The sequence below is a fragment of the Penicillium daleae genome (genome assembly GCF_028827525.1).
Source record: "Penicillium daleae strain IBT 16125 chromosome Unknown utg000001l_segment0_segment0, whole genome shotgun sequence".
NCBI lineage: Eukaryota > Fungi > Ascomycota > Eurotiomycetes > Eurotiales > Aspergillaceae > Penicillium > Penicillium daleae.
In genome coordinates, this window is record NW_026623149.1 from 879433 (window position 1) to 897705 (window position 18273).

Genomic DNA, 18273 nt, shown 5'->3' on the forward strand with positions numbered 1-18273 from the left:
GAATTCCAATGTCCCGGCGGGGGTGGAGCGTCCCCGGACTCTCCTTGCCGATCTGCTCGGAGACCCCACGGGCTGGCTTTGAAGCTTTAAGTCAGGCTCGTTAACCTCGACCAGTGGAGCCGTGTTCTGGCCATCCAGCATCTGATCTTCGACTACTCTTGTCACGCCACTCGATGCAAGTCCCGGCGGAGCACGATGGTTCATTGTGACTGACAGGGCTATATATCTGGAGCCATCTGTCTCCAGAATTACTCCCCCGCATGACAAGATTCGCCCACTGATCGACTGCTGATCTGGTGCTTCTTATTTCCCTGTCCCGACATTTTCCAGGATCCTATTGCCATACCGTTCATCATGGCTGTGGATACTGTTGTCCTGACCGAGCGCGAAGTCCAGCGCTTGCAGCTCGGTGGTGCGGAGACTCTCGAGCTGGTCAACCAGGCGCAGGAGAGTGATGCGGCGGACCGACTTTTGACCATTCGCGCTGCCTTGACGAAGTACAAGAGTGCCGTCTTCTGGGCCATGTTCCTTTCCACCAGTTTGGTCATGGAGGGCTACGATCTAGTCATTGTAAAGCGAAATCCTCTGCCTATACCCATTACTCACCGAAGTTCTCCAGAGCTCCACTAACATACAGTCCCACCTCTAGATAACCTCCTTCTACGGCCAAACTCAGTTCCAAGAACGATTCGGAGTCTATGACCCGGCCACTAAACACAACCTTATTCCCGCTGCATGGCAATCCGGCTTGTCCAACTCCTCCGTCGTCGGGCAGCTTGCCGGTCTCATCGTCAACATGTATGCGCAGGACCGCTTCGGTTGTCGGCCAACTATGATGTTCTTTATGGCGTGGATGAGCGTAATGATCTTCATCCCCGTTTTCGCACCCTCCCTGCCGGTCCTAGCGTTTGGAGAAGCCATGTGCGGTGTCTCCTGGGGCGTGTTCCAGGTGTGTACACATTTCTTCCGCTCGCCTTTTGTCGGGCCATCCATCAATTGAATCTAACTATCTTAATCTCTCCCCAGACACTCTCTACTAGCTACGCCTCTGAGGTCGTTCCTACCGTTCTCAGACCCTATGTTACGGCCTATGTCTGTATGTGCTGGGGTGCTGGTATTCTCCTCTCTTCGGGAGTTGTCCGAGCTGTGGCCAGTCTCGATGGAGATATCGGCTGGCGACTTCCCTTTGCGATCCAATGGGTCTGGCCTATTCCGCTTCTGATAGGTGCTTACCTTGCCCCCGAGTCCCCGTGGAACGCAGTCCGACGTGGCAAGATGGAAATGGCGAGAAAATCTTTGATACGGCTGCGTCAGGATACCCCAACCAAGGAACGCGACGTGGACGCTACCCTGGCTTATATCCGATACACCACCGAGCTGGAAAAGGCAGAGACTGATGGAGCCTCCCTCTTGGATTGCTTCAAGGGAGCGAACTTGCGCCGGACTGAAATCGTGAGTTGATGCCTTCTCTCCCTTTTTTATGGACCATGTCATTCAATATTTCAAACTTCGTGGCAAAACTGACTCACTGAGCTCCTTTGTAGAACTGTGTTGTCTGGGCCGCGCAGATCCTCTGCGGTAACGCCATTCTGGGTTACTCCGTTACCTTCCTCGAGGCCGCCGGCTTTACTTCAATCCAGGCCTTTGACGTGAACATCGCGCTCTCAGCATGCTACATCATCGGCGGTGTCATCTGTTGGCTGCTCTTCCCGCACTTCGGCCGAGCCACAATCTACATGACGGGTCTCACCTTCATGTTCTTCTGTCTTATTGCGATTGGTGGTCTCGGATGGGCGACTGGGACTCAATCTCAGCTCGCCGTTGGCATTTTGCTTGTCATATCTACTCTCGTCAACATGATTACCATCGGCCCAGTCTGTTATCCTATCGTCGCTGAGACCCCGTCCGGACGCTTGCGTTACAAGACTATTACCATCGGCAGATTTGTCTACAACCTCACTGGAATCTTCCAAAACTCTGTTACCCCTCACATGATTTCATCGACCTGTAAGTTCCTTTCTTCTTTTCTTTGACGTGGCAGCAGCTTCTCCTTGAACCCAGCTAACCAAACCCTTTTCTTGTAGCTTGGAATTGGGGCGCCAAGACAGCCCTTTTCTACGCCGGCACCAACCTCCTCTGCAACCTCTGGTGCTGGTTCCGACTTCCGGAAACCAAGGACCGCACCTTTGGTGAAATCGATCTACTCTTCGCTAATAATGTGCACGCGCGCAAGTTCAGGACCACCAGAGTCGAACGTAAGTATTTCCACAGCTGTTACCGGCTATGTATAGAACAGAGGCTCTAACAGCGAGTGTATAGAATTCTCCCAGCAAAGTTATATTCCCAAGGAGGCGGAGGCCGGTGTGCAGTCCACTACTCATGTGGAGGAGGCCATGTAAGGAAGCTTGGAGAAAGTCTTTCTAACAGAGTGTTAGCGTTGTATGTTATTACCTAGGCCATGTAGTTAAGAAAAAGGTGAACTTCTTCTTGCTGAGAACCAACATGTATCGTAATCCCGAATTCTTAGTACGCAGGCTGAACGAGGAATTTGTGTACCAAGCCAAGATCAGAAATTTACTTAAATAAGACACTATGATATAACGATTCGCTTATCTGCATATTACTTGATTTCTCATCTTACAGACTACTTGTAAACAATTGCTGGCGGATAGATTTTTTTCTCGGCAACGCAATTCGATGGCTATAACTAGGGGTAAACTAGATGATTAATCCAACACAAGCTAGAGATCGTTTGGGCCTTTAAGGGCTATCCCTATGTGTTGCGACACAAGATTCTCGAGGTTAAATCCATCTTTCAGCACCCATGAACCGTAGGAAGTTTAGGAAGACGCTAGGTGGAAACCCCCCGGAAAGCTCCAAGGCTAAAATCACTATTTCCGCATGTGCGTGATGCAACGCTCACGTGGCTGTAACGACACAGGAGGTTTGTCTGGAGTAAAATTATCTTTATTGAGTTAATCGAAAGATCTATGGAAGCTAATTACTCTTAACCAAGGAGACAACTAGCATGACCCCTCCGAAGTTCGAGAGCAACAGTAAAGAACTGTAACAGTCCCTACGGGCCCGGCCAAGATATCGCAACATGTACAGTGGGCAAAATCTGGATCAGAGCAGTCGGCATTCGTCGAACAAGTTCCCGTTACATCTCGGTTCAAAAGAACAGTAGCGGGCGTGGAGGGGGCAGCATTCGAGACCCAAGGAAACAGCATCACCCAGAGTGCTGCAAGTGGTAATATAGTCTTGATTTTGGGCGACATTATGAGTTTAAAATTCCTCAAGTTCTGGATGAAAAAAGTGAAAGCAAACCTCAATATATGTTTTGATGATAAGGTATTCTGCTCGGAGCTGCGGAGTAGAGGCCGTTGCCCGAAAAAGGCAGATTTCCGGAACACGAACCGAGCCCCGCAGGCCGCGAGATCGAGCCAGGAGCGAATTGCGGGGCAAACTCCGTGGGAGAGAGTTAGAGCCCGGTCCAAGTTAGCAAGTCATGAATCTTCTACCGGAGCGTTTCGTCAGGCGTAGGGCAGTCAACTCCCCCGCGCGGAGATTATCTCGGTTAAGGTTTCCCCAGATTCTCCGCTCCACGTTTAATTCCTGAAGAATTGTGCAGATTCTGAACATTAACATGGTACTCCGCATGGACAGGGGTATCATGCTAGCAGTATATAAAACAGCCCGATAACCCGATAAAAATGAGGTCTGAAAGAAACCACAACCTCCTCATATTCCCACTTCGAGAGTACCTTTTAAAACTGCCGAGATGCGCTGGGACTTGGTACATGCTCTTGCCCTTGTACAGTTAGCTTCTGCAGGCCCTGTTCGGACAAGAGACACTGTTACAGCTCAGGTGAACTTCAATAATAACACCGGCACCCCGCAACATCTTGCATCTGGACTCTTGTATGGAGTTCCTGATACTCTGAACCAGATTCCGGTAGGATATTACCATTCTTCTACCAAATTGTTGATTCTCAAACTAACCTCAATCACCTTTTCAGTCCCACTTCTATCAGAATATTGGGTACAATTATGAACGTGCTGGAGGCGCACAGGTCGCGGCTCCTGGCCGAGGCTGGATCTGGGGCCTGACTGAGTATCAGGTAAGAAAAGAGGCTACCAGTTACTAGAATGACACTGACAATCTGAGTAGAACCGGTTTAAATCAGCGCTTTCAAATTATCAGACGGCACGCGAGTACGGTGCAACATTCATTTTCCTGATTCATGATCTCTGGGGTGCTGATGGAAGTCAGAACTCGTCTGCTCCCTACCCCGGAGATAATGGAGATTGGACTAGTTGGGATGCATACCTTACCCAATTGTTCTCCGATATCAAGGCCAATGGCATGACAACTGCGCTTGTCGTTGATATTTGGAACGAGCCAGACCTTACAGCATTCTGGAATCGTGATCAAACACAGTACCTGCAGATGTGGGGTAGAACATACCACAAGTTCAGGTGAGACCCCTTCTGCATCTAGCTTTTGTTCCATCTTGTTCACTCAACTTACTTCTATGAAGGAATGAGTTCGGTACTGCTGTCCAGCTCTCTGGGCCAGCCAGTGCCGGTGAACCTCTTTCTACCAACACGTGGTGGAAGGCATGGGCTTCCTTCGTCGCCGGTAATAGCTCGATCCCAGATCAGTATGCTTGGCATATGGAAGGAGGTGGTGGAGACCTTCTTTCAGCACAAGCAGGCCTCAACTACTGGCGCTCGACTTATAACCTCCCGGCAAAACTGATCAACATCAACGAATATGGCGTCTACGATGAGCAGGTTCCCGCTGGATCTGCTTGGTGGATCAGCCAGCTAGAACGCATCAACGCCCATGGTCTGCGCGGGAACTGGCTAAGCGGAACTAATCTTCATGACGACATGGCCTCTCTCTTGGGTAAATCTGGATCCACCTACCACCCCAACGGAGACTATCAGGTGTACAAGTACTACTATCAGAACATGACTGGCTATCGAGTTGGAACACTTCCTTCTTCGGACTTGAAGTTGGAGGCATATGCGACCGTTGGCTCGGATTATGCTCGTGTGCTAGTTGGGGTTCGAGTCGCCACGGGCACCTGGGAGTTGGAGCTGAACTCGCTATCTTCTCTTGGATTGCCCACCAGCGGAACCCTCAATGTGCATACCTGGGGATTCCCTGTAGCCTCTGATGTGCACAATGGAGAGGTGGATGGGCCGACTGATCTGGGCTGGTACGGCCATGCCTATTCGGGAAATACCGTTACCTTCCCTGTTTATCAGACGGACGAGGTGACTGCATATGTTTTCGAGTTTGCCATCTAAGGGATGGGAACTCGCTCGATGAGCTGTTGTCTTTAAAATACTTGCACAGTGAAATCATCTCTTCCGATAATTTTATCGTTTTACTCCACGACTGTCAACCACAGGGTAGTGTGTAACTGCATAACAGAGGATGCTAGTTGCAGACCGAGCCAGCACCGATCATTCAATCGAAAGAAAGGATCTTCAAGTACATCCACCTGCGGCATCCACCAGCAACACGAGCCCGATAGTTATTCTTCAACTGGTATTGGAAATCTAGTGCACGGATACGGTATTATCGGTCCCTGTGATTAGCGACAAAACCAGCCACTCCAGTGGCCCGAATCAGTCTCACAACCTCGAAACCTGAGATTATCTTGCGTACGTTCCATAAAACTAGAAGAGAGAGTGTGTTAGAGCGGGTTCAAAATATTCCCTAGAAGCACATCGTAAAGGCAATTTCGAAGTGTCATTGAAGGACTACTGTAAAATGCATCTTGTATAGTATTATATTCCCCCTGTAAGAATACACCATACGCGTTGACTGTTAGGCAACCAACCCTAATGGCCACTTTCTACCAGCTCCAAGCTCATATGTGCCCGTAACCCCCCGACCCAAGCACAATATCTGTACATCTCCTTTTCTCCCCCCTCTCAATGCAATTGAGGGATTCTCAGTTCCCCAGACATCGTCTTGGCCCAAGTATAACACAGTACCCAATTCTACAAAACGATGAAAAATATCATTAATATCACCTGTCCGAGTGGAGATATGCCAGCGTCCAGTCTAACACCTCTATTATGCGCAGCACTTGGCGAAGTTGTGGCAGTGGGTGCAATGTTGTTCGTCGCCCCATTGCCCGTGTAGGACATATTGGTGGCATTGGCAGTGTGTACAATCAAGGTAGAAGGAATATAGGACCCATTGTTGTTCATCTTGAAGAGAGCTGAGTAGTCCCGCTTCGGGCAGTGACCAGATGACGAGTCATACATAGCATTAGAGTGTGGCACACTCCGCTCCAGCCGCGAAAAAAACAAGAGACAATCACTCGTACATTCAATTGAGAGCGAGAGAGTACTGGCAAAATTCTTGGTTTGCAATGGTGCCATTGGTCGGTGTCTAACGGTGTGCTTATCGGCCCGCTGATAGGAGGCTTGAAAAATAGATTGAGTGTCTATCCAAACCCAGATTGAATCTAGACCATACTGTAGGCCGATAGTGCAAAGATCAAATGATGCCATGATGCTGACTGAATGTACCAAGGGCCCGGCAGTGAGCCTACTCGTGACATGCAACTAGAGGTACACACAACTCGAAAAACCCGAGGCTTCCAGCCATATCATGGGTTTTCATTGCTGAGCTCAAAGTTTGAAAGCAGCCTGATTCCTTCAATCTCGGATCCTCCATGTTGTGAGACCTCGTATTCTCGTGTCATTGTTTCAGCGCCACATCCAATAGAATGTTGCTATTTGATGGGGTTGATAAACCAGCGCATGCAGTTGGTGAGGTGAGCTTTTGCTCATCTAAGTCGTCAGTTTCATGCTGGGGATATTCGGTGGACGTCCAAATGGACCATAAATAGGAGACTGTTCTGCTCCTCTTCAAACTCCATCCAGACACTCTCCAAGCACATAGATCATCAGCCTCCAGATCAATTAACAATTATGATTGTCAATTTCTCCTTAGTCACGCTGCTCGTGGCCACAATTGCCTTAGCCTCCCCGTCGTCTGGCCTCGCTCGACGGACCTGTGGCCTGGGTCCCTCATATATTGACATTCTCAACATCACGGCGCCCAATCAGCCGTCATCTACGTATAGCCAATTCACTCTCACCCGCGACGATAACCCTGTTAGCAATATCCAAATTGTTGCTATGACCTTCGACCTCATCCCCCCCTCCGCCACGGGCTGCCGACTGCAGATAACCATCCCCCAGCTCACCGAACCAAATCAGATCGCATGGGGTTCCGCGACCCAGGCCGAGTTCTGGACCACCGACCCATGGTATCCCAATACTCCCCCGACGTGGAACAATCTACCAGCCAAGCGGGAAATGGTGGCCACCTTTGGGTTTCCGACATACGTGACCAACTCTGTATTTCAGACCAACCTGGCGAGCAATGTCTGCACCGACCCGATGAGCTATCTCATTTCCTTGAGCGATTGGCAGACTCAGGCAGGAGGGGTGAATTTCGTTAATTCTCTAGGTGGAAAACAGGGATTGGAGGTGTTAGGTTTTGAGACGATCTTTGATTGTTGATAGGTGTCGTAGAATGTATCTTCCATAGATATAGGCAATGCCGAGGGAGGCAAATATTTTCATGACTATAAAATTTCCATAATTCACCCCTATACAATATTTGTCCAGTTGGCTTCTCAGAAAAAAGCCATGCATCAAAGCCACCTTACTAAACATAGGGGCAGTTCTTCGTGATGGCCTGCATTTAATGTGCAGACCCGCCACTTCTAAGACCGATACTGCGGCTGTCGATCACGTATGTATTTCTTTTCCGTGTATTCGAGTCTCCTTTCTTGGGAAGAGCGGGTATAAGTAAAGTCAGCATTGGAGATACCACCTTGCAGGGTCCTCCAATGGGGAATCTGTAAGGACGACCTGCAAACTCCAAAACAAAATACGGTGCTTCAGAAACATGCTCGTCAGGCCAGGTCCCTCTCAAGCACAATGATGTGTTTGATGTGGCTTCATGTTGGCTTTATTACAATCTATGTACTAACAAAGGGCCAAATAGACTCAACTGCGAGTCTGGACACATCGCGCTCACGATTTCTTTCTGCCGAATTCTGTATTCTTGTTCCCTCCTGTCGTCGGAAAAATCCAGCTCCCCTGACGTTTGATGAGTGCTGATTGCCTCATTTGATCCTCTACATATTCAGGGGTTTATGAAGCAAATTGCAACATTGTCTATAACGCTTGCCAGTCTTCGATCTCTCGTACATACTGATTATTATTACGATTTATAGAACTCATATAGAATATATAGTATGCAGGATATGTTATCATCATTATAATACTAACTCTATAGCTAACCCCGATGATTTATAACCTCTTGAATATCCCGCATACCCTCTTGCCGCACGGCCTGAGAGCTATAATCTTGAAATAGGCTCTTTTTCACAGCCTCTAACTGATCCTTGATAGAATTTACCGCGAATGGAGATATCTAATCCGTATTAAACCAAGTAACGCTGAACAGTCATAGAGCCCCTTACCATATAGCCACCCTCGATCATACATTCACAGGCAATACACTTGCCACGATGTAGACACTGTCGTATATCCAGATTATAGATCGACTCGAGTAGTATAGACTGGCAGCCCCGGAATATAAAACCCGGCGTACTATCAGCGTGGCGAACGGGCGATTGGGTATGCGGGGCCTTCATTGTTGATATATAAGGAGATGATTAGGAAAAAAGATAGGTAATTGAAGGGTCGCGAATACGAACCTCTGAATAGATGTTTCATTGCCTTATAGCCCTTCGATGTAGCCCGGAATAGTGGTGTTCTGCCGAAGTTACCGAACGCCCCAACATTAGCTCCTTCGAAACGCAGGTTCGAGCCGTCGCCTCACTCCCTCGCCCGGCAGCCCACAGCAGTGCGGAACTCTCCGAGTTCTGCGAAGCATGCCGATATAGGTACAAATTGAGGAGGGAATTAAACTGCTAGTTGGTTTGATCCAACGAGTTAATCTCTCTCTCTGTGTGTGTGTCCAGAAAATTTGCAGCCAAAAGTAGGAATTCCGCAGGTGAAAGGAGATAAACAAGGTTTTTTACATAAGTATATTCCAAGCATGAGCCCTATCTGGCCAGGACTCAAAGGGGATCTTAGCTGACTACGAAATTTTCTCATGTCCATTTTAGGATTCAAGCCTTGGTTTTTTTTTTGAGCGTCGGGTATGCAATCTTTATTATGTTGCCATATCACAGTAATTCATGGTCCTTGTCGGCTTTGTCGCCCGCAAAATTTGACATGGCCACGCGCCGAACATGACTTGCCGTCCAGCAAGCTGAAATCCTACTTTCTCCCATCCTAAAGACTTCAATATACGGCAGTATTGGTTTGCATATCCACTCAGCTCTAGGACAACCAACAACCCACCCGGTCGCAAAACTCTCGCCGCTTCCATGATCGCCTTTTCGCGGGACTCTTTAGCCACGTTGTGAATTGATAAGCTTGCAGTGACCAGTCCCATTGTGTCGTCCGCAAAAGGTAATTGTGTGAAATCGGCTGTGTGTAAGACAATTTGGTCAAGCAGACCGAGGCTCGCCGCGTTATTGTATGTTGCCTTAGGTGAATTACCACTTTGATCGGCTTTTATAAAGAGATCCACGCCATAAACAGGGTAAATAGTCTTGCCAGCGCCGGCGGAAACAGCATCACCCTTGTATTTGGCAATCTTTAGCAAAACCATACCTCGACCACAGCCCACGTCAAGGGCGGGTAACTCGAAAACATCGGCCGGTAACTCGGCTAGAAGTTTGTCCCATGCATCAAATTTTCCTTTGAGCGAAGCATAGAGGTATAGCGGTGCCAAGATAGAAGAAAGGCATAAGCCCATTGGGGAATCTATCCCGTACGATGGCTTTGAAGGTGGTATCCCGTTTGTGAGTTTCAGCTGGATGACGTGGTTTTCAGGCTGCACGGTAGAGTACATGTTAGGGGGCGTCATCGTTTGAAACGAGAAGAAGAGTCCAGTATCTCACAAATCGATATAACTTTTGGAGGTACCTAGGCATCCATAAGATGGATGGAGGCGGACAATGTATGCTTACCTAATCCGTATCAGGCACCAATTACATCAGCCGTCAGCTGATCACGTCCCCCCACCAGTTCTCCGCTTTTCGTGCCTGGCAGTCTTTGTGATGATGATACAAGAGCTTTGTGCTCTGTTTCTCTCTGACTCGGTCCTCTCTCTTCTCTGTACTGCTCCTGCAACTCGCTCCCCTCCTAAAAGCCTATCCTCGGCGCCGGTCTCTGGACGATAGCTCTCATCCACGGATGAACAGCGACTGCTCCCGCCGGCGCTCCGAAGGGGCCACATTCCCATACCACCCATGGATTCTCACCTGCTCCCGCATACCGGGAGCCCCGACCCGGAGCTTCAGGTACACTTCCCGAGCATTCCAACGCACTCCCGCACGGCAGTCTCCCTGCGCTGCTGTTGTGGTCGCGAGGACTGCGCGCTGCTTGAGCATAATCATGTTGCGCTCGAGGGGCTGGAGAAGGACCTTGAAACAGCGGCTAGATTAGGTCAGGTACGTGAGAGTTTTTTTTTTAATTGCTTTATTTTTGCTTTTTTGGTGGGCTTGCACTTTCGTGGAGAGGTGGATCACATCGTTCGCGACACGATCGGATCATCGGGTGGGCTTTTGGTGTATCCCCAAGGCTGGCTGGATCAGAATTGTATTGTTTGATACATCATTTTTCATCATTCTTCAGTGATCAACAGGCGCATTGGCCTTAAGCTTTTTGCTTCCCACCCCTCCTCTCGATTTGATTCTACGATGATCAGCTGCGTTTGATCTATTTTGCTGTCCTGCTCTGCCTTGTTCAATGGATACCCTCATCTTGAGGTCCCCTGTCCTCTCCCACTGCGCTGGCGTTCGTCATGGCCACTCTTGCTTCCCGCAATAACTCTGCCTTGGCAGAGACATCTTGTCCCGGGTCGTCATCGCTGACATTTGCTCTACAGGCCCTACTCCAACGCCATGAAAGCTATATAGCCGAGGCGGAAGAGGATCGCCAACGGCTTGAGGGAAGCGTGGATGTATTGGAGCGCGAAAAGTGCCGAGTCCAGGCGGAGAATGCACGCATCGTCGAGGAAAACCGCGCTCTCCTTGAACAGCTCGAGGGCCTGAACAAGGCAGTCTCTGAGTCTGATGAGCACGTGCAGTCACTTACTAGGACACTCGAAAGTACACAGGCAGAGTTACGCCGCGTTACTGTCGCTGCAGCGCGCGCAGCTGATCTTGAAGCTCAACTTGTGCTCATGGAGACGGAACAGTTTAGATTAGAGGATAGGCTATCCTCGGTGCAGGAGGATGAGAGATCCGCCATGCAGCGCTGGAAGACTGCCGAGTCTACGCTGCGCGATCTTCATGATCAGGTGGAGCGCATTGAAGCTGAAGCCCGTGAGGAGCGCGAGCAACACCAGGAACTCATGCAGCGGCTGGAACGGAAACGAGCCGTGGAACGCGAACTCGATAACGCAGCCGGGCGTCTCAAAGGTGCGGCAGCTGCGTCTGAACTTGGTCGCAACCCTGGTGCGCATGTTGTCTCGCGCTTCGTAAAGGATATCTTGCAAGATAATGCAAACCTGCAAGTTGGCATCATGGAGCTGCGCGAGATGTTAGAAAGCTCCAATCAGGAGGTACAAAACCTGCGTGAACAAATCCACAATCACCAGCCGCTGGCCGGCGTTGGTGACGATGAACACGCTGAGCCTCTTTCATCCACCACTCTCAGCGAAGAGCTCGAGTCGAAGGAACGCCGAGTCTCACAGGAATTCCACATTCATCATCACTATCACACACCCACATCTTCCAAGAAAGACAAGGGCTCACTCAACCGTCGTGTGAAGAAGCGACGCCCTGCTCTTGGAAGCCCAGTTCCTCTTTACTCCGCCATGGGCACTCACTCTCCTCGTCGCTCTATCCATCGTTCGCAATCTTCCGGCTCATCTATGAACACAATTCTTTCTCAAACATCCGTGTCGATACCTCCCACCTCATCCGCCCGCCGATGGTCGCTGCAATCCCCAGCAGCTGACTCCCTAGCAAGCTCTCCGCAATCAGCCTTCCGCACATCATCCATATTCGACCGTGTCGATCGCGGGTACGACTTCTCCCAACCCACCAGCCCCGACAGCACTGTATTTTCCTCGCCACTCATTGGCGCACGTAATAACAAAGGCTTTGATATGCCGTTCCGCCCATTAGCCGCGCTTGATGATCTCGATTCACCTAATGCCGAGTCATCCGATTATTTCAAAGAAGACCAGTATGAGCGGCCAGGGTCTATGGGTATGTACGGCGATGGCCTCGCACAACATCCATCTATTCCAGAAGAATCAGAGCCATCTCCAACGAAACTCCACTCCGATTCCATCGAGTGCAGCCCTGCACCGGCCACCGCGGAAGAAATCTTTGCCATGCAATTTCCACCCTTGCGCAAATCGACCTCGCACGATAGCCTGCTCTCGGTAGCTGGCATGGACATCCACACACCAACCAACCGCCACTCTCGCATGGGTGACTGGCACCCGGGCATGCGTATTCCACGGCGAATTGTCTCGCCTAGTATCGAGCTAGTCTCGACTCCACCAGTTCTCTCTGTGCCAATGATAACCGCAGACCGCGCCAATGGACTTGGTCAATCCTCACGGTCCCTTCTCGCCTCCGTCGCCGCAGGCAATAACCTCCCATCTGAATCTGCATCTGTTGTCTCTGCGGATAGCAACAGCACAACCTCCACCGCCACGCCAGTGCCGCGCAAGTCGTCCACGCTCGGCCGGCGTATGGGAGGCTGGGTCCTTGGTCGTTGGGGTATGGCTCCGGTCCCGGACGACGCAGCGGAATCTGAGACTGAGTCTGTGACTCCGGCCTCGACATCAGTAGTTCAACCCAAAGCCATGCCTGCAGAACCCACACCGCCGCAATTACACTTCAGATTCACAGGCGTGAACCAGAAAGGCCCTATTCTAGGACTGCGCCCTCCACCGCCGGCACCGATCAATATACGGCCGAAGAATATCAACGAAGAACTTCTGAGGGAGAGTCTTGCTGAGGGGAACCAATAATTCTTATCCCATCTCCAGTTTGACTGATAAACTGTCCCCTCTCCTCCCCCTTCACTCTCTACACTACCTCATAAACATATGGCTGGCTACTGACCCAGTCATAAACCTAATTACATATCTCCTGTCCATTTCCTTCTTCCACCACAGTCTTTATATACTACATTTGCATTGCAATCGGATTCCATTTGGTTCTTACTTTGGTTCTGCATTGATCGGCCGCCGCTATATCTGGGGTTTTTTGGGTTTTGGTTTTGGTTTGGTTTGGCTTGGTCTTTTTATGATCCTGGTTCTGGTCCCATCCGAGCTCATCCTCGTGACTGGGCTGGATGGTTGGATGGCGCTGGTTATTGGTTGTGATACCCCGACGGAGACATTCCTTCGAACTTTCCTTTGTCTAGCTGATGAGTTACTCGTCGATGAGAAGATGGACGGATGGCTCCCATATAATCTTCAATCTAAGAATTGTCTCCTGCGTTCTTCGCCCTGATAACATGTAGTTATACCTGTATATGGAAAACCTGCTACATTCAATCGCCTTTCCAATCATCCTTCATCCATTACTTGGTCTGCTGGAATGGATGGAAGACATAATGTGTTTGAGTTTAGTGAGCGTTGGAAATTTTACACGGCTCGATCAACTTCTTTCGCAGACCAAGGCTCTTGTTGTGGTGGATACTTGATTAGCAGTCCCTAAGGAAAGCCTATCGATAAGGCATCGCGGAAATGTGGTATGCAATTCGTTTCTACAGGCAGTCTTCGCTCCTGCACTAACTCATAATTTCGTGAATCTTCATGAACCTTGGAGCATAGGGTCTCACTCCACCTTTGAGATGCGATATGTTTTATTTGGAATACTTGTCGAGTGAAAGAAGCCAGTTTGCTCTTCCGTGGGCGTAGACTCGAATGGGAGGGCTTCAACTTTGAACGCATTGTTTTCTGTTAAGGAATGATTAGAACGTCAGTTCTGAGGGCAAAATTCAGCCTGTGACATGCTTACCACATCCATCCAGGAATGTCTGGAATGTTTTCTCGCTGCGTAGAGTCGCCGAGATGATAAACTCCTTGACGTGGTAGTTCTCGAAGAGATCATGAACAGTCGACAGAAGCAGGGGTATTATATCTGTGTCGTAGATCTAGATAGAACAGTCAGTCCCATCACCCCTTATCCTGCGGAGAGTGAATTATCCAAAAACAGGGACAAGCATACCAGGTCTGCGCCTAGCGCAACATCGAACCTCAAGCCATCTCCCTCCACAAAAGAGCCCAATTCCTCCGTCTTCTCCAACGGTGTACCCCAGTCCCACATGGCAGGATAGAAGGAGAATGAATCTTTGCCTTGGTGATTAAATCGTACACACTCGCGCATATTCTCGATTAGAACAGGCTCGCGATCACTAGACACAACGCCTTGTACGCCAAGATGCCGAGCACAAAAGAGAGACAAGAAACCTGTTCCCGCCCCGAGCTCAATGACACGTTTCCCATGAACGAGTGCCTCGCCAGCAGGCGAGGCGAGGAATGAGCCTAAATGAAGAGCAGCTTCCCATGTGCGGTTTCCAGTTGTACCGCCAGAGAGGATGAGACCGCGTGATTCAATGGTATTTACCTCCCTGTCAGTCGTGGAGGAGGGGTGCAATGGAGCAGTGTATTTGACGTGGGAGAGTTGCTGGGCCAGCTCTAGGGAACTAGGCTTGGGTTGAGCCACAAGCATGCCCAGGGCATCCATTAAGTTGTCATTGAGTTCCTGCATTTGATTAGCAAGGTCCTGAAAATGAATGAGGAGATATTGGATGGTAGTTAATCAGATAAATGACCCAAAAGTCTTGCCAATTGGACATTGGGAGAAGGTCAAATCTCATCCATACATCTTCTTCGGGATCTGTTATAGATTCTTCAATTCGCGCTATTATAAGCTTGAGGATCCGTGTTCGATAGGCAGATGGTGGGAGTGGGGTGAGAGAGTCGTCGAACATGCGCTCGTACAGAGCTTCCTGTACAGCGGGGCGTAAAAGAACATTCCCGGGCGGCAGGTCTAGCTGTGGTGGGTCAACCAGTTGAAAGTATTGCGCAACCAGCTTTCGCACCTCATCCGCCATGATGATGTAGTGGAATAGAAAGTCGGCATCCACAGATTGATCTTTGATAGCATCAAATCTCTCGTGGCTCTTATCGATAAGCAGATAAGGAGGTAAATCAGGTGATCTGGCAGTCACGGTACTGCTGACATCAGCAACCCCTTCCCGAGTGGGTTAGCGCCAAGTCTTAGCCGAGCCCACCGCACGAAAATTGAAAGTCGTCGACATCCACACGCTCCTCTTCCTGCATCACCACGACACCACCAAAATGGCCGACACTCCCGTTACCCTGCGGACTCGCAAGTTCATCCGCAACCCTCTGCTCGCCCGCAAGCAGATGGTCGTGTAAGCATCCCCTTTTCTTGCTCTCCGGCGCCCCGACCGAAAGTGGAGGAAATTTCGACGTCGCGAAGGATTCGATTCGAGGCGATACCAGTGTCAAACAAGACTGCACACGCCCATCTCGATCATCTATGCAGTACACCTGCGACTCTTTTCCAACGAAGATGAGAAAGTGATGCAGAAATAAAATGCGCCAGAATCCTTCCGACGTCGAATTGGATATCCCACAGTCGAGACGCACAAAATTGCCCGTGGAACCGCCCGACTGACATATTCTTTTCTTCGCTTCCAGGGACGTCCTCCACCCCAACCGCCCCAACGTCTCCAAGGATGAGCTCCGCGAGAAGCTGGCCGACCTGTACAAGTCCAACAAGGACCAGGTCTCCGTCTTCGGTTTCCGCACCCAGTACGGTGGTGGCAAGTCCACCGGCTTCGCTCTGGTCTACGACTCCGCCGAGGCCCTGAAGAAGTTCGAGCCCGCCTACCGTCTGGTCCGCATTGGCGCCGCCACCAAGGTCGAGAAGCCTTCCCGCCAGCAGCGTACGTTCCCACTCTTCGTAGAATATTTTCTCCCCTCCCTTTTACCACGCCCCCCGTGACACCGACGGGGTAGGGCCTCCTTTTTCACGAAGGGAGCGCCCAGGCACTTGGATCCTCTATATTGATCCCATGAAACTGACCCTGTCCCCACAGGCAAGCAACGCAAGAACCGCTCCAAGAAGTTCCGCGGTACCGCCAAGACCAAGGGCCCCAAGAAGAACAAGGACTAAGCGTATCGCTCCGCATGAATTATGTCCGGATGCAACGTTTAGTGGCCTGGTGGTCGCGGCCTGTTCTTGGTTCTGCATTTGCATGTACCGGGAGCAGGTTGTGGTGCAGTGTATGAGAGAAATGGAAGGGGGATTCGGATTATACCTGCCATCATGGATGCTATCACTCCAAAAAATCAAAAATGATATCACCATGGTGGTTACCTCTTTCATCAGTGGATGTTACTTATTCCCTTGTTGGTCGGTTATCTCCCATGGTAGCCGTCAAACCTGATGATCTCCCTTAAAAGGCGTCAGTGTTGTTTCTTTTCACGTGGTATGGATCATCCATTGTCGATTCAAAAACAGCGAGGGGATATGAGAACTCGGGCTTCGGCTGTTGCCCGGGAATGAAATTACAATACTTTCTATTTCTGTTCATCAAGTAGCTTGATGGGGCTGTTTTGTAGATAACGGGGTGCTCTGTCTGTAGTTCGTGCACCTCTCGCTATCATCCCCTCGCCCTTGCAGTAACCATACACATCCGACACATCGATCTCTCGTGGATACTTTGTGGTCCCCACTTGAGCCCCAAGCGTGCCCTAATCTCGGCCAGATACCGTAGATCCGGGGTTAGTGGTGGTACCCATGGCCAAGATGACCTATGTATATACTGTAGTTTCATCCCTTCAATCATAATATCTATTTACTATATCTTGGTTACACCCACAGTTCCCATCCCCTTTAGAGTCTGATGATTACAGTCCATGCATATACGGACAATTTGGTGTCTCCCCCTGTTTCTGACTATACATTTCTCAGACTCAACCTGTCCGTGTCTACAAAGACTACTCAAATAATGTCTATCTGCTATCTGCTAAGGTATTTTATCCAGCTTATGACAAGAAGAAGAAAATCTTTTTTCAGAGCGGACAGTTAAAGGTCACGGTTGTCGACGACGAGCTTGATCCCCCTATTAACAACAAGTAAAAAGAAAATCGCCGAGTCGTCCTCACCTACGCCATTAATAACTCAACGTCATCCGTATTACCTTGTGTACACGATGCATCAAGTCATGGTCTCTACATGATTCATTATCTCCTGCCATTCCAGTCCCTGCTGTGGTCTTGTCCGTGCATCCCTTGTCCACCACTTCCACCACAATTATGCAGGTCGCAAAGACTAAAAACAAAGACTTTTTAACAAGCTACACAAAGACTTGTCGCACCGCATACCCCGGACCGTATTCCCCAAAGTAAATGCGCCCTTCACACATGGAGACTAGGGTCTAAGAGTCCCCGGCTAGCATTGGGTTAGCTTGCTATCACTCTGACTAGTCCAATGCTTCATCGCAGTAGTGGCCATTTCTCTCACTGGCAGATATTAATGCAGTTAGGCTATTGAAAAATATGGAAATCAACAACCAATGAGCAAAAGAGGATGCACTTGGACAAAGTCAAAGTATTCTCAGCTATACATCTACACGGATATTGCTCGGAAGATAAACGTCCACGTTACCCCATAGCTTTGCCGGACCTGCATCTGATTACCTGTTACCTCGGCACTTACCTATTAAAGTATTCTTAGCACTTGTGATCATTTACACTCTTTCCAACCAAAGAACGTGGCCACAGAGCCTGTTGCCAAATCACGACGCAGGGCCGGGGTTATACAGCGTGAGGGAGCTAGGGGCAACATTACACAAGCTGAGATATGGCGTCTTCTTCACCGTCTCTGATTGGGGTGTTATACCCTACATCTTGTGCCTTATCTCCTGAAGAGGGTGGAACTTGAGGATTACTCCCGTATCTGGATTTATTGCTCATAGGCGCCCCGCTAAGGTACATCACATGCACATCTTAGGTAGACATAAGCATAAATAAGCCACTGTATTTATTTCCGGGGAATTCGGGATTCGGCCCGATACTGAAACTTTCTATACACAGTTGATGCCCAGTAGAGTTTATGCTATCGTATTTTGTGCAAA

At 49.6% G+C, this 18273-nt stretch overlaps 7 protein-coding genes across 7 annotated transcripts; 5 read left to right on the forward strand and 2 right to left on the reverse strand.

Annotated features, from left to right (window-relative positions):
* Nucleotides 1–354: 354 nt before the first annotated feature.
* N7458_000281 (putative MFS alpha-glucoside transporter) lies at nt 355–2399 on the forward strand (the record flags this gene model as incomplete). The annotated part of the gene is made up of 6 exons (XM_056903675.1): nt 355–570; nt 650–949; nt 1027–1452; nt 1545–2007; nt 2085–2255; nt 2320–2399. The coding sequence occupies 6 exons, from the start codon at nt 355–357 to the stop codon at nt 2397–2399; spliced, it is 1656 nt and encodes a 551-aa protein (XP_056771442.1).
* Nucleotides 2400–3781: 1382 nt separating this feature from the next.
* Nucleotides 3782–5319, forward strand: N7458_000282 (glycoside hydrolase family 39 protein; the record flags this gene model as incomplete). The annotated part of the gene is made up of 4 exons (XM_056903676.1): nt 3782–3955; nt 4020–4121; nt 4172–4479; nt 4542–5319. 4 exons carry the CDS (start codon nt 3782–3784, stop codon nt 5317–5319), a joined length of 1362 nt encoding a protein of 453 aa, XP_056771443.1.
* Nucleotides 5320–6963: 1644 nt separating this feature from the next.
* Nucleotides 6964–7560, forward strand: N7458_000283 (uncharacterized protein; the record flags this gene model as incomplete). Its single annotated transcript, XM_056903677.1, has 1 exon — nt 6964–7560. One exon carries the CDS (start codon nt 6964–6966, stop codon nt 7558–7560), a length of 597 nt encoding a protein of 198 aa, XP_056771444.1.
* A 1669-nt stretch (nt 7561–9229) lies between these two features.
* On the reverse strand, nt 9230–9976 carry N7458_000284 (class I SAM-dependent methyltransferase; the record flags this gene model as incomplete). Its single annotated transcript, XM_056903678.1, has 1 exon — nt 9230–9976. The coding sequence occupies one exon, from the start codon at nt 9974–9976 to the stop codon at nt 9230–9232; it is 747 nt and encodes a 248-aa protein (XP_056771445.1).
* A 400-nt stretch (nt 9977–10376) lies between these two features.
* N7458_000285 (uncharacterized protein) lies at nt 10377–13120 on the forward strand (the record flags this gene model as incomplete). Its single annotated transcript, XM_056903679.1, has 2 exons — nt 10377–10577; nt 11015–13120. The coding sequence occupies 2 exons, from the start codon at nt 10377–10379 to the stop codon at nt 13118–13120; spliced, it is 2307 nt and encodes a 768-aa protein (XP_056771446.1).
* Nucleotides 13121–13934: 814 nt separating this feature from the next.
* Nucleotides 13935–15321, reverse strand: N7458_000286 (protein-lysine N-methyltransferase; the record flags this gene model as incomplete). The annotated part of the gene is made up of 4 exons (XM_056903680.1): nt 13935–14056; nt 14118–14253; nt 14328–14864; nt 14986–15321. Coding segments are annotated over 4 exons (1131 nt in total), but the record flags the coding sequence as incomplete, so codon positions are not given.
* A 142-nt stretch (nt 15322–15463) lies between these two features.
* N7458_000287 (40S ribosomal protein eS24) lies at nt 15464–16307 on the forward strand (the record flags this gene model as incomplete). Its single annotated transcript, XM_056903681.1, has 3 exons — nt 15464–15540; nt 15830–16077; nt 16231–16307. The coding sequence occupies 3 exons, from the start codon at nt 15464–15466 to the stop codon at nt 16305–16307; spliced, it is 402 nt and encodes a 133-aa protein (XP_056771448.1).
* Nucleotides 16308–18273: the final 1966 nt, after the last annotated feature.